Source organism: Lampetra planeri, chromosome 34 (assembly GCF_965212315.1).
Source record: "Lampetra planeri chromosome 34, kcLamPlan1.2.h2, whole genome shotgun sequence".
In the NCBI taxonomy this organism is placed as follows: Eukaryota; Metazoa; Chordata; class Hyperoartia; order Petromyzontiformes; family Petromyzontidae; genus Lampetra; species Lampetra planeri.
Genome location: NC_136140.1, coordinates 6,417,738 through 6,433,235, shown reverse-complemented (window position 1 = coordinate 6,433,235; position 15,498 = coordinate 6,417,738). Strand labels below are relative to the sequence as shown.

At 45.4% G+C, this 15,498-nt stretch overlaps 1 protein-coding gene across 1 annotated transcript in view; it reads right to left on the bottom strand.

The window, feature by feature from the left end:
- Positions 1-15,498, bottom strand: part of LOC144730076 (voltage-dependent L-type calcium channel subunit alpha-1D-like) — a 209,374-nt gene that overhangs the window by 62,505 nt on the left and 131,371 nt on the right. Inside the window, exons 16-23 of the mRNA XM_078610602.1 lie at positions 15,144-15,225; positions 13,265-13,325; positions 12,485-12,677; positions 10,672-10,801; positions 6,371-6,430; positions 3,242-3,348; positions 1,463-1,550; positions 273-380 (exon numbers count right to left, since the gene is read on the bottom strand). Coding sequence (XP_078466728.1) covers positions 273-380; positions 1,463-1,550; positions 3,242-3,348; positions 6,371-6,430; positions 10,672-10,801; positions 12,485-12,677; positions 13,265-13,325; positions 15,144-15,225 — 829 coding nt within the window. The remainder of the gene's footprint in view (positions 1-272; positions 381-1,462; positions 1,551-3,241; positions 3,349-6,370; positions 6,431-10,671; positions 10,802-12,484; positions 12,678-13,264; positions 13,326-15,143; positions 15,226-15,498) is intronic.

Genomic DNA, 15,498 nt, shown 5'->3' with positions numbered 1-15,498 from the left:
TACCGACCATTCACCTGTTAACGACGGGCTTAGAACGAGCACGCGACGGCCAATTTCGGCCAATCGGTGAGCTCCAAAGTGGTCTGACTAGGCCTCGGGCAATCAGCGACGTTCATTCTTGAGCGTTGGAGCATTGTTAAAATTCAATGTCTGCTGCGCTTTGAAGTGGAAACATGTCCTTAAGCGAGTGGAACCAATTACCGTCGTTAAGGGGGGTTCTACTGTATTTCCGAGATCCCTTAGCAAACAGCCCCGTGGTGGCTTAAGCGTACCTTGAAGAGCTGCACTCCAATGCAGGCAAACATGAACTGCAGCAGTGTGGTGACGATCATGATGTTGCCGATGGTCCGAATAGCCACGAACACGCACTGGACCACGTGCTGCCCGACAAATCAGCACGCACCACCAGATGCATGATGTAACACGTAGGCTTTCGCAGCCAATATTGTAATTCATGGATCATTCTTTTGGGTCAGGCCATTTAAGTGATCTGGTCAAATGTGTCGTAAGACCCTTCACCACCCAACATAGTCAAACATATGTAGATGTGACACGTACAAGTGTTGCACGTGCCAATCGTTATTGGTTCAACTTACCGGTAAGTTGAAAAACGACCCTCACAATCAAATTCAGCGATTAGATATGCCACGTTTGGCTTCAAAACTACGTTAAGCATCTTCAGGACAAAATACAGGAAAGTCACAATAAAATCTAGGAAGATGCTCGGCTTCCTGGATTTGTCTTGAAGGTTTTTTGTTTTTGAAGTGTTGTATCTAAGTGGTAGCTTTGGTTGTGAGAACTATTGTTCAATGTAGCGCTGAGTGGAAATAATAATAGAGCGTTAAACGCTTGTAGACGTGTACATTTCATTTGTCCAGCTATGTCCGGTTGTGAAGGGTCTTATGACAAAATTTTACCAGATCAGCTTCAGCCAAAAACCATTATGAGCATCATTACATCTATTCATCAAAATCATCATCATATTACAATCATCATGATACATACATAATCGTGACCAGCAGAAATACATCTGAATCATCATTAGACTCACCATCAATCGTGATAATAATTATTATAAATGTTATCATCAATCAACCACCATCATCATCATTAATGCATCCACCATAAATATAACAATTACAACATTCATCATTATCAATACTAATCGTTCAATCATCACAATCATAATAAACAAACCCACGATCAACATATAATCTTCACCACCATCATCGGCTCTATGCGAACTCTTATGAACTCTGAGCAGCCAATTGACCATTGCTCATCATTATTACATATTGTACGTGTAATTTAATGAGGGCAACCCATATGAATTACTCATTGGACTTATGAATGAGTGAGCGGGCCAAAGGGTTCAGACGTGACAACATCATACGCATTAACGAAAGGAGAGAGAGAGAGCGAGAGAGCCACGGCGTACGAGATAATGGGGCGAACATTTTACCTTGAGGCCTTTTGCTCTGTTAATGGCCCTGAGAGGCCTTAGCACTCGAAGCACGCGGAGGATCTTTACCACGGAGATCGCGCTTGATCTACAAAGAGAAGTCGGCAACAACCATCGCTCAGAGGTGGCCAGTGTGCCACGTGGTGACCATGAGGGCACGAGCGAACTGGCCGCGGGCAGGGAAGTAATCCCTAACCTCTGTCCTTCCTTCAAAAAGGCTCTAAAACCTAAGGGTTGCCACCAACGGCTCATTGGAATCTGCGGATGAAATGCTCCTTAAAAATGTTTATTTGTTATTATCTTTCGATTTAAAGCTTTCGTGACTGCAGGGATTCATATTCTTGGGAAATAATAAAATAATAAAAATTCAACATAATAAAATAAAATTATCACGACGTTTCGGCCACAACGCAAGCAGACGTCCTCAGGTGAAGAAACAGAGCTGTCGTAAAGACAGCGTCTTAATGAACACTGCTAAGTGTGGCAGCGTATTTTAAGCTGGGTGGGAGGAGGAGAGAGCCTTGTCCTGGTTTTCCCATACCGTCATCTATGTGTGGTAGCTGTTCTGAGAAAAATCTGGAAGTCTTCCTGGAACAATAAAAGTCCCCGGGTTTTTGTCAGTTGCATAAGTATGCACTCCTTAAGACGATGCATTCGCATGTAGTTATTCCCTCTTACAGTGGAATATTCTTCTTCGCGTGATATGTCCTGGTGTTTGATACCCCAGAGATGACAACTATTTTCTGACTTTTGGGGTGTTCCAGTTCAGGGCTGGAAAAAAAGTCAGACTCCATTCAAAGCCACGGCCACTTTGCAAGTGAATCATTATCCACAAGATGAGCACAATCCATCTCTGTGAATGCAATTCAAGTGAGCTCAACTCTAAGACAGAATGATCGTTTCACTACAATGTAATATGATTTATTTCTCGAGAAAAAACCTCACCGTATCTCAAAACTTTTTCCAGGAGAGTCCAAGATTGAAAATGATGGCCAATTCCATTGTCTGAGTGGTTTGCAAGCAGGTTTTCAAAAAGGTCTGCACAGATGGGTTTATGAACCCGCATTTAGCCATGCCACCATCTCCTGGCCAACTCTCGCAGCCCAGCGGGTTTGAAAGTTGCACGAACATGTAAGCTCCACCAAACCTTGCCACAGTTCACTGTTTTATTCTTACAAATCAACATCCACACTGAATTACCATCTCATGTACAAGTGAATGTGGTAATGGGGGTGAACGAGCGTGGTTATATTATAAATGGTACCCTGTATTCTTTTGCCTATTTTCTTTTGACATTACTGTCACATGCCACAGACAGGTGATGAAATTACCCATTTCACTGATGATGGAAATTGTATATTTCTAAGTGCACCTAGGCACTCAATTACTTAAAGCAATGTAAAACTTTACGCTGACTCTGCCCAATGAGTGAAGCCAATCATACTTTGTGCCCCTTCGCTTTCAGAAGCCCAAATGTGAAAATTAGCATTTTTGTATTATTTTAGACATAGGCGTACACCAGACAATAGTTGTGATAAATGTCAGGTTTTTATCCCTACAAGAACTTAATCTGAATTTGCATGAGTCTTTCCATGATGATGTTTCGTACTGTTTCTAAAGTAATATTTAAAAATGAATACATACTCTGGAAAAGACTAGGTTATTCTCTCATGCCATGTAATGGTGTGCCTTATTATAGTACCTATACATATGTCTTTAAGGTGGTGCAGTGTTTGTGTGTTCGGCAGGTGTGGTGGGCAGCTGGGGGCTTTGGCTTACTGAATTCCAAAGGAGACCAGAGAAACGCCAACCACGAGGAGGTCAAGGAGGTTAAAGTAGTTCCTACAGAAGGAGCCTTTGTGGAGGAACGCACCGTAGGAGGTCATCTGTTAAATAGAAACAGTCACTTGCATTAACACGACCTTGAGACGGTTAAATAACTTCTTCCAATGTTATTAATTTAACGTTGTAATACCTCTCCCGCATTACAAGCAACATATCATGGCATGCAGGAGAGAGAGAGAGAAAAAAAATCGAGCAAATGAAAAGCACAGATAAAAAATAAAATTCACAGCACTTATTTAGCCTCTCTAGAAAATAGACTTTACCTTCATGATAATAACTGGCACAGAGGCGCTACATTTACAATAGAATCCCCCACTTTCCACCAACACCAGAGTAAAAATAATAATCACATGCAGTAATTTAACCAAAGCTGGGAGGGTGGGTGGGGGCACACAGGAGGAGAAGACATAGGTCGTGCCTGCCACGACTCTCATTTCGTTATTTTTGGTGGCAGGTCTGCACAGTGAGGTTCAGGAGGCAGCGCACGAGGGAGGACACTGGACGGAGAGCGCCAAAGTTCACGTCCAGGGCGCTCGTGTGGGTGGGGGTGGGAGAGGCTGTGCCCGAATTTGAGGACGCACCTCGGACACCGCCAGATTGTTTCGTAATTGCGAACGTGCGATTGCAATTGGATTAAAGTCACATTTGTATCAAGCGCAGATGCCCCATGCAAGAAAGACACTTTCGTCGTATTGTTATTTTGTCCATTGCAAAGCATTTTTTTCTTTCTCCGTACTATTGCGTTACGTATCTAATTGTGCAGGTGCACTGTTACAAACCGCAGAATTTCGCAATGGGGATAAACAAAAGGTTACGCCGTGGCATTTTCTCTATTTCGAGCTGTCCTTGGCATTTGTGTGCGAATGAATAAATTGTTCATTAAAATTCCGATGCACATCTACTCGAATTATGAGGCTTGCGCGTGGCGATACACGGAGACTGTACGAGGCGCCTCTGAATGAATGAAGCCAATCCGTCTCTACTAGGCACTCCCAACAGATTTCACTCTTGGGCACGGGGCACGCGTACGTACGTGCGTGCGCGCATGTGTGCGCTTGTGTGCGTGCGTCTCCTCGTGGAATGCATGGACACCTCACTGTGCGTCGTGCGCACGGAATGTTGTGCTGCAGATTGAAGAGATTCATTGTGCGCTCAGGAGAATTTGGATCGATGTTGTCTGTCTGCAGCTTTCATGTGCGATGTGTGGGCATGGCAATTGATAGTTCACCCATAATAGAGTTTTTGTTTGGGTTAGATCACTTAAATAGATAAATGTGTGAGAGTTCACTCTTGTTTATGAATACCCCGACTGGGGTATGTGTGCGAGTTCACATCCCGCTGCGGCGATTAACTCAGCCCATCAGCTCTCTTGGATGAATAAAATGGGTACAACTATGTGAGACGTCAACGAATGTTTGTCTTTTAGATTGACTCACCCATGCCATAGAAAGGTGGAATTGCCACTTATGGTTCAGGTATAATAATAACAAGATATACACTCTTTTGAGCAGAACATCTTTTTCTCAAATGTCACATCCCACTTGCTTGCCTCGTAGCCCTCCGATGTGTTTTCGGGTCGGAACTAGCGGGTAAGCAAGTGGAGTGTGGACTTTGGCATGACTCATATATCCGACATTTCGTTCCCTGTGGCTGGGAGATTCTTTGGGCAACTTTCTTCAGCGCACCAGAAAAACGTCGGAGAGCCGTACGGCAGAATCGCAATAACCTACGGAGATTTGTATCGTCTGTCACGCTTTTCTGTGTGTGTGTGTGTATTTTAGATTGATAAACATGGTGGATATATTGCAGAAATTCCTACTTCTATACAATATCAAATAATAAACATTTCCCTGAGCAACACACAGCATGAATCATTAAATTATTTGCATAATTATCAAACACTTGTCCTGACACAATGTATTATAAGCTGAAACCCATGCCCTGCAAACATTCAAAGGAACTCCAAACAAAAGCACTAAAAACCTTGTGTTCATAACAGAATACATTCAGTTTGAAACAAACGCCGTCATTCTAATTAGCGGGCTCACTGTCATAAATGTAAAAGTGACAATTTGGAGCCATCTGCAAACTTTTTGTTTTTTCATTGGTTCAATGTGGTCAAGCCTATTTGTTATATTTGGATGTCAAAGGCATGCCAAAGTAAAAGTAATATTGAAGGGCAGTGCACTGGCAAGTCTTGCAGAAACACAAAGATGAAAATGATTTATCACAGTGGTAGCTATCAGAGACAACCTCACAAGTGAAATACGTGACAAGTCAATGATGTAAAAAAAAAAGCCATCGCCTGCACCATTCGTATACGATGTTTTTTTTCCAACATTGCAATGCAGCGTTTGTTAATTATACAGGTGGCTTTGGTATTTGCGAATTTAAAGTGGTGCACTAGATGTATTTGGTACGAAAAATTTGCAACATAAAAAAAAATATGAACTCCGTTGACCAATTTCTTGCGATCTGGTCTTCGGGTAGCCAAATAGGGATCGCGAGTATTTAATTTTTAACTGAATATTTTCAGTGTTAATATTCAACACAAGCCTCACTAGGGGGGGGAGGCGGGGGGGGGGGAATGGCCACTACTGCCACCCAATGTCGTGGGCATATTACACGAGGGAGAGAGAGATATTCATATTCTTAGGTTTTTTCGGTAAAGTCACGTAGGTAAAAACATTAAAATTCATAAAAGTAAAATAAAAAATCAACACAAGCCTCCGAAACGTCGTGATTTTTATTTTACTTTCATTAATTTTAATGTTTTTACCTACGTGACTTTACCGAAAAAACCTAAGAATATGAGAAAGAGAGAGTCTTCTGAAGAACGCGGGTAGGTAGGGGGGGTCACACGAATTGGCACGGCACACCCACAGCAGCGAGGATGCCTAAGTGGCCACCACACTCTGCTTTACCTTCAGCACGATCTCAAACGTAAAAATACCAGTGAAGACATAATCTGCATAGCCTAGGATCTGCAAGGCAAGGACAGCATCATCACCATTGTTACAGCGACTATTTTGGCCGGGCACGACACGCAGGGAACATGATTACCTTCAGGAGGATCTCAACAGTGAAGATGGCTGTGAAAGCATAGTCAAAGTAACCGAGAATCTGCAAGGGCGGAACATCGAAGGTATAAAAACAGGGTGAGCAAAACATTTCTGTGGCTTATCAAGAACCACCACACACGTGCAGAGCAGCTTGCAAGCAAACAACCACTGAGAAGTTAAATATGGCAGTGTGACTCTTACTGGCAACCCTATTATTCGTCACGATTGTTATCCGGGGGCGAGTCAATACGCAAAAATTCGTATTATACGTGGGACAGATTGCTCCAAACGTATCTGTGGATATTTCACGGATAAGTACGTGTGTGTGTGTCTGTGTGTGTGTGGGGAGCGATAGTGCAGCGGTTAGCACGCTGCGCTATGAACCTGGCGTCCCGAGTTCGATTCCCGCTCACGGCCAACACCAGTGACGATTATCTGAACCGGTCCCGGGCCTCCCCTAGGTCGACTCAGCCTAAAATGAGTACCTGGTGCGGTGTGTAAACATCGCCACTGGGGAAACAAAGGCGGTCGGGCGTGGTGCAGGCCACCCACCCCCTCGTGTACCGTTCCGGCCTTCATAGGTGCTCGCTAACAGCACTTGCCCCTACAGTCTGTTAAGGCTATACGGGGGATCTTTGTGTGGTTAAAGTGCTGAGCTAGCACTGATGAGAACCGGGGGTTCGAATGCAAACTGCCGCCAGTGAATGCACCGGATTCTGTGGAGAAATTTGATGGGAAATCGTAGAAAATCACCACTGTCATGCATGCCAATCCACTGTCTGCACGGATACGAGGAGGGTTGTTTTGTGGACAAGAGGATCGGTAAAGTGCCGCCTCCCATATCACCCCACGGATCATGGGAGTCTCACTCCTGAACACATTGTAAACGCACCAGTCGAGCTATCAATTGCCAGTGTTTCAGTGACCGCGACACGCTTTAAAACTGGTTTATTGGGTAGTCATAAGAACACAATTTTAGACGGGGAATAGATTATAGTTACATTTTAACTGATATTTAAAACCATTAGCGCAAGATGATAGGTAAAAGGGCGATTTCCACTTATTTACTCGATTGCCAATTTATTTCAGACTCCCCGGCGTGCACAGCGGCGCATCATGGGGCGATTGTTGCTTTGGTGCTCACGCTGCCCCGAACTCATGCCCCAAATCCTTCCCGACCCTTCACCCAAAATCCCAGCGATCCGACCGTGGAATGCGCTGGGACGCCGTGCCCACCGGCAGGTGTTTGCCTCTGGGTCGGGCGCACGCAAGTGAACGAGACGATAAACACACGGCGGCATTTCCAATCGGCCGTGGCCTTCAACCGGCACGCGAAGGCAAAGGTGCAGCGCTGAAGTTACTTGCTCGTGCCGCTCGCTGTCGGAAGACAGCCTCCACTGGAGGAAGCTCTGGAGAGCCCCTCCAGAGGATAACTTTGGCCTAACTCTTCAACGCTTTGCCGGAAAACCTTGGAAGAGGTGGCGGTATCCACACCACACGCGACAAGCCCATCGACTAACTTTGGTGTGCCCATTCATACTGCTGGGTGGACAGAGGTGGCGGTGCTTCAAGATTTGCCGGTGTGCAAACGGTCACACACCACGGCAGCGTCCACGACACAACTCAGGACTTCTCTGCCAGTACACTAGATACGGAATAGAGTGAGCTCCAGAGGTCGCAACCGGGTACCCGATACCCGTACCCTACCCGATACCCGGCTACCCGTACCCAGCCAGGTACGGGTACGGGTACGCGTTTGCGACCCTGGTGTGGCCGGGTACGGGTACGGGTAGGCCGTGAGTCACTGGTGAGTAACTGTTTGTCACTCATTTCGGGTAGGGTACGGGTACGGTACGGGTACCCATTTGCGACCCTGGTGTGGCCGGGTACAGGTACGGGTAAAGAATCAAAACCCATTTGCGACCTCTGGTGAGCTCACATAGCCGGGCCATTGGTCTGACCCATACGTTAGGGTCAGACCAATGCAACAAAACAATATGCAGGCCCTGGGTGTGTTGTATCAATTGCGGCAGCTATCACAGCTTGAAGGATGTTATTTAACGGGTAAAAGACGGACACATCTACTGTCACCAGTAATCAAGAGCCCTCGAAGCTGATGCAGGGGTAACATGTGGTTTTGGACCATGTACCCTGGCCACCTGGTACCCCAGTCAAGCAGGCTGGGGCTGCGTTGCGTAGACACATCTGCCGTGGGTGGAATGACGTGCATTTCAAGTGACAATCCCAGGACAGCCAGGTGAAAAATAAATCCACACACGCCCACGTGCTCCAACACGCAGTGCGTTTTCCACACCCGACTAAAGGTTGTTGTTTGCTAACAAGCTGATCTGAGCAACAGTATATGCAATATTCGCTTTATTACGTGTACACGATAACAACATTAAAAGTTGCATATAAAAGCATTTATATTTGTAATACAAGATTGGATGGCAGCATCCAAAGTCCCCATCCATCTTCAAATGATCCATTCCATGTTTTACAAATAATTTGGTGATGCTGCTCCTGTGTTGGCTGTGGTGCTCCAACACAAAAAAGACTCATCACATCCGTGAATAAATAACACTGTCGTGAAAGGTGAAATATGTAATAGGTGATGTTTCTGGCAATAGCCCTTCTTCATGGCATATTATTTATCCATAATAGAGGTTTTTTGGGGGGTTAGATGGCGTAAATATATAAACGTGTCGTTAAAACCCGCCACCACCCAACACAGCCAACTAGTAAGGGTTGTCACGTAAACAGAACGTGACAATTCGTCACGAGTACAGCACTAACCGGTGTGGTGGAGCGCCAAGTCACAACATTTACAATCTGAGTACGACGTTTCGCCAGTAATTTCAACTAGCTTCATCAGGCGACAGCCAGATTTGTGGAGAAGTCTAACTGTTTCGTTCCTTATATAGAGGCGTAGATGTGTTGACTACTTAATGAAGTACGCTGCCTTTTGTAGGAATGCATTCAAATAATGTGTTATTTTATGATTCGCTTCCACGCAGCACTAAGGCGGTAGCTATCCGAACGGTTAAAGTTATTTAGACTTTAACTGTTCGGATAGCTACATCAATAGGGATTACCGTTGGTAGGGCTATTTGAATAACACAATAGACAGGAAGGACAAGTTAAAAGGGCCCGCATAATGCACACGCATAATGTACGTTGACTCAGTAATCCCCCCCCCGCCCCCCACATTGTACAAGAGCGCAGAAGGGTGGTCAACACATCTACGCCTCTACGTAAGGAACGAAACAGGTGGACTTCTCCACAAATCTGGCTGTCGCCTGATGAAGCTAGTTGTAATTTCTGGCGAAACGTCGTACTCAGATTGTAAATGTTGTGGCTTGGCTCTCCAACACACCGGTGTGCTGTACTAGTGACGAATTGGCCACGTTCTGTTTACGTGACAACCCTTGCTAGTTGGCTGTGTCGGGTGGTGGCGGGTTTTAACGACACATTTATATATTTACGCGATCTAACCCAAAAACCTCCTTTATGTATGATATTGGTCGCGAAAGCCTACGACGTGTTAAACATATTATTTATGTCCACGGTGCTTAAAACCGCATGAATTAGACTTCTCTGACAGGTGCACTAATTGGAATAGCGGTGTACTCACACGTATTTGGCTGCGGTACTGTGAAGCTGGGATATAGAAATTAGGTTCAGACCCATGAAACACAACATTATGATTCCGTATGGCCAATGAAGAGAGATTCAGCTGCCAGTAAATTAGCAATCGTATTGCTTTGCTGAGAGTCGGTGAATAGATTTTGTTTTTATATATTGTAAATGAATTTGATGTTTTTCATTTGTAAATCCCATGACTGCTCTCTGTGTTCCGTTATGCCAATCGCTGCTCGCCGGACAGTGCGAGGCGTGCGTGTTATCCTTCACAATAGAACAATTGCGATGGCAGGGAGTCATTGGGTTGCCACTGTTCTCAAATACAAAATGCTTTTTTTGAGAATGTGATAAACGGGGATCATGACAGCAGGATAGGGCGAGCATGGTGACACAGACACAACGTGCGCAACTCATAGCAAATACAACAGGCAGTGTTACGACAACAACAACAAATGAAACAACATTCTTGCAAAACAAAAATAATTTCATTTATAAATATCACGAACAAGCAAATAAATAAATAATGAAAGGTCAAATGCATATCTTGGCATGCTAGAGATGTAAGGTCGGATTACATGCTGATTCGTTATGACTGTATGCACAGTTGTAAAGTGATGTACGGTGCCGTATCATGTTCATTTATTAAGGGAAGTCACTCACGTTGTTTCGGAAAGAATGATTGCGAATCGGGTCCTCCGCGGCCAAAGAAACACTGCTCAGCATGATCATGGCCAAAATGAGGTTGGTGAAAATGTGATGATGAATAAGGCGATGGCAACACACTCGAACGCTGAAGAAAGACAAAAAGAAAACGTCAAACGCCAGCGTCACGGCATCACGAGCTAAACGGTGGTAAAGGCGCAGCCGTGCTACCGCTTGCTCAAGGCACTGCTGGCAAGAAAGGCCTCCTCCACCGGTCAAAGCTATAGAGAGCCCGTCTATTCGGTATTTCGCCTCCTCTTCCATACTGCCCACACAATCTTGGAAGAGAGGTGGGTGCATCCACACTTTATCCCACCGCACCTGACCGACCTTATCGACTGACTGTGGTGCTCCCCATTTATACTGCTGGGCGGACAGATGCATAGGATGGGGGAATTTAAGAAACCGCCAGGATTGAATAGGCAACCTCTGGATTTCAAGTCCAGCGTTGCTAATTGCACTGCACGGCGTCAGCTCTCCTTGCTGCCAGCGTCGCCAGCGAGAGACGTGCGCTAATTGGCGGGGCTCGCAGCAGCCGAGCACTATGGGAATAGCAGGGACCCGGCTCAAGGCTCGATGAGCAGGACGGCTGCGCGGACACGTGTCGTCCGCCGCGCGCGCTTGACAGCTAATTCGCACAGCTTCACACTCCGCGGGCCTCGCACTCCGAGCTCCTGCGGTGTGCGCCGGCGAGCGGCTTCATCGGGGGCTTTCGAGGGAGGCTTACCGAAGCGCGCTTGGCCACGTGGTCGCATGCCTCGTGAACAAAAAAAAAAGCGTCGTGGCTGAGCTAATTTTGTTTCGCAGTGGGGAGGCCAGTATTAAATCCCGCAGCGGGCTGCTTTGGTACGAAAATTGCAATCGCACGCACGATTATGAAGGGGACACGTATGCACTCGGAATGCAAGAATGAGTTTTTGGTGGTAAATTGTTGAGACTTGAGATTTTTGGGAATTTGAAGGACAATGTTGGATCTTTATTTCAGATATTCAGATCAATTTACGATGCGATTATTTTTACGCATCTTCGTGCTGACAAATGCGATGCCACCCAATTCCAAAGAAGTATGACATCAATGTGACGTCACACTTTCATATTGCCTGGAATTTTGTGTCTAGGCCCAATTTTTTCTGATTTTGTAGATTTAATCTCGAAACACATGCCAAGCATATCTACACAACTATCCACATTGGATGTACGTGGCTGGGTCCACAATCCCCAAAACAATTCAGGCATAAATATTAAAAACGTGGAGATTTAATGGGCTCATTTATGTTTCGTACCAAGCTACTGTGTAAGGACATTTAGGCACTATAAACGCGCAAATGATACCTCTGTTAAATGATGTGATTATCATGTTCCCATACTGTAATTGTATTACCTTGGGCTTGACCTTATGAAGCCCACAGCCAACCCTTTGCCAATCCACTGCTGGATAAAACACCTGCCCAATGTCGTATTGGCCATGGGGGGATGTTTCACCATACTCCACCTTGGCACCATTGTTTCAAATGATGCACCGGGAGGTGAAATTGAACCAGGGAGCTCTGGCTTGCAAGTCCAGTGCATTAACCATTACACCACGGCAGCATCGCTGGTGAACGGGTATATGCAGTATACTTTAATAACTGTAATCATCATCATCATTTACAGCCCTTTCTCCACGCAGCACTAAGACATTTGCACAAGTAACCGTGTAAACAAATCAGTGGGCTACGTTTTAGACTTTGGAGGACAAGGGGAGGTACAAGGAGAAAGGCATGCGGCGTACGGGTTCGTGCTGCTGAAGATAAAGAAAGAGCTCCCCTCTGGAATGGGGACCACTTTCTCCTTCAGGTTGAGGTCAGAGAGGCGACGGGGCCGAGGACCAGAGGGCATGTCCGGCTCCTCCTCGTCCTCCTCCTCTTCCTCCTCCTCTTCCTCCCCCTCGCCGAGCTGCTCCTCTTCCTCCTCCGCCGCCTCGTCTTTAAACAAAAAACGCGAGGGCATAAAAACGCAGTGGGATCCGCCCGTTTAGAATCGTTGGGGCGAGCGTTATTCGCGAAATTTTGCTTTTGAGATCGGGCGGGGGTTCAGGGTGACTTGGTCACAATTAAACTAAACTAAACTTTTTATTTTACCAGGTTAAGGCCCACTGAGCTATATAGCTCTGCAACTCTTTTTCAGAAGCGACCTGGCCATCATGTGGAAATTCACAGCAGCCAAATACTCTGAACGCGTGATATTGATTCTAAATGTGGAGGGGAAAACCCGGAGGAGCCGGAGAAAAATCCACGCGAGTGAACGCATTCGGCGTTCACGGCATTCTAGCGGCACGAAGGCCACGTGGAAGACGCTGATGTTTATTCCTTGAGAACTTTACACAACGTTTCTGACTGTTCCAGATTAACACTTGGACCGCCGTCGTCCCCACGTGTCCAAGTGTTTCCACACCTCTTCCACAAACCTCCTATGTCCACTCGCTTCGTTCAACCGGATCAGAGCCCGTTATTCAAATTAAAAGCTAGCAGATGCTTTTAATTCCCGCAAAGACAATACATGGAAGCGTTACCTGCGGCGTGAGATCCGGAGGATGGAAGAGCCTTCTTCCCGTCGTCGGCAGTAATCTGCAACTACAAATAAATCGGGCGCCGCCCATCGTTACCGCAGGGCAATGCGGAGGTGTACCTTGGGTTCGCGCGATGCATGGCATCGTGTGCCCATCATTACCACCGCACCGATCGCGTGCGGGAGACCTTTTGCCAGCGTCGATTGGACCACAAAAGGAAACATGAAGGTCACGGCAGCATCACTGGTGCACCGTTCTTCGCGCGACGCAGACGTTTAGATCATGCCTGTAGGCTCAGCTCGAAGCTTCGTGCCATGGTGTTGAAAATGTCTGCTCGTCAGGACGTAAGCTCGTTCATTGTGAATTAACGAGGTTGCCAAATTAAGAGAGAATGAGCAGCAGGTGAGTCCAAAAATAGAATAATCGACTGGCAGTGACAGGAAAGGATGATCTGAGTGTTTCAGTTGACTGACCTTTATAAGGATGAGTTGACCTTCAGTGACAGTAATAGAGAAGCCCTGTTGTTACTTATAATTGGGTATGTTGTTCTTTGTACAGGGTGATCCGTGTACTGATGCCCCACTGACATATGCCCCTCTCTTCCTTCTTAACAGCTGATTGACAACTGTGACAACGACGACTCCGCATCTTGCAAAAGCGATCAGACACCTCAAGTCAATGCAAACATTAAACAGAGAACAATAAAACAGCAATGAATAACACAGCAAAAAAAACACTTAATTAACAGCAAGCAAAACACCGTCTAAATTAAAGCATTACAACTTAATATTACAGGGGAGAACATTTTATGTGTTGAGAAGGGTATAATTAAAAGTAAATTATATTCATGATGACAAAACTACAAATCCAATGTTTCCATTAAAAATAGTTTCATCAGCAAAATAGTTTTTGTTAAGTTTCTTTGTTAAGTGATTATATGTCCCTGATTTCCTTAACCAACCAGGTACCTCAAGGGTAGAGCGAGTGGCTCGCATTTGGAAGGTTTCCGAGTTCAGAATCAGAATATTTATTTATTCTAGAGAAATCCGATGAGCTATGAAGCTCTTTTTCACGGATGTCAAGTAGAGGCAAGGCCAGAGAGTTACACGAACAAATGGTAAACAAACGAAAGGAGTACAAAGAATAGGAATGGCAAGCAGATCACTCTAAACAAGTCAATTCACTTTAACTAAATTATTTTTATTTTACCAGGTAAAGCACACCGAGCTATTTGTTATTTTTCAGAAGCAACCTGGCCACAAATGAGAGCTCAACGAAGTGGCCTATCTTGTGTCAATCTATAGCCGCCAAATATTCAAAATGCATGTTTATATTGAGAATTCACACAGCCCATCATCCTTCTGGGGTCGATAAAGTAAGTACCACTTTGTAAGACAGTCAACAGTGGTTGTCCTTTGGAGAGACTCACCTGCACCATTTGAATTATACACAGATGATGAGCACCGCTTCGATGCTCATATAACATAAATTAAATGCATCAAATATATCAACGTGCCTGGGTAAAATGCAGCTGTATAATCACCGCCAATGTATGCAAATCACGTAATGTAAAGGACAACTCACACGTACACCCAGGTGTGTAAATTACCTGGCGTTCAGGTCACCTGGCCCATCGTCTGGCCGATGTTAGGCCACGTTTCTCACGGACTCTCTGGTGGGCAAACCAGCTGGAATTCTGGTAAACTTGGCACCAAGGCCACATGGTGCATACGTCGGGAGCGCTCAATTGAGTTTTGGATGCTGCCACAAGGACACGCTGCATGAACAGGTGGTTACCAATTAGAGCAGTGCCCTTGGCTGTGTGTGTGTGCTCAGAGGGCTGGGTGTTACTGCTGTTGCTGCGGCTGATGTCCTATCGTACCTTGGTGCTGGCATCAGCGATTTTATCGAGTTTGCCCCTCTCCCCGTCCTCTTTATTTTCCAACTTGCCATTTTTCTCTGCCCTGTGATGGTGTGAAAGCAGCATCCACGAGTCAGCGGATTTCCCCTTTGTTGTATAGTTACGTACATGTACAGTATATGGAATATTGTGGGTTTGTGATGTTAAGGATATGACATCGTCCTATATGAGTATAAAGTATAATCTGAAGTCACTCAATTAAAATGTTTCCTTCCATCAGCCTATTGGCTTTCCAGCCCAATATGATCAAACAAACATTTGTTTAAGCGAGCGAAACATGGCTTTGAGTTCATGTTCTCTATTAGCAAGCCGTAAT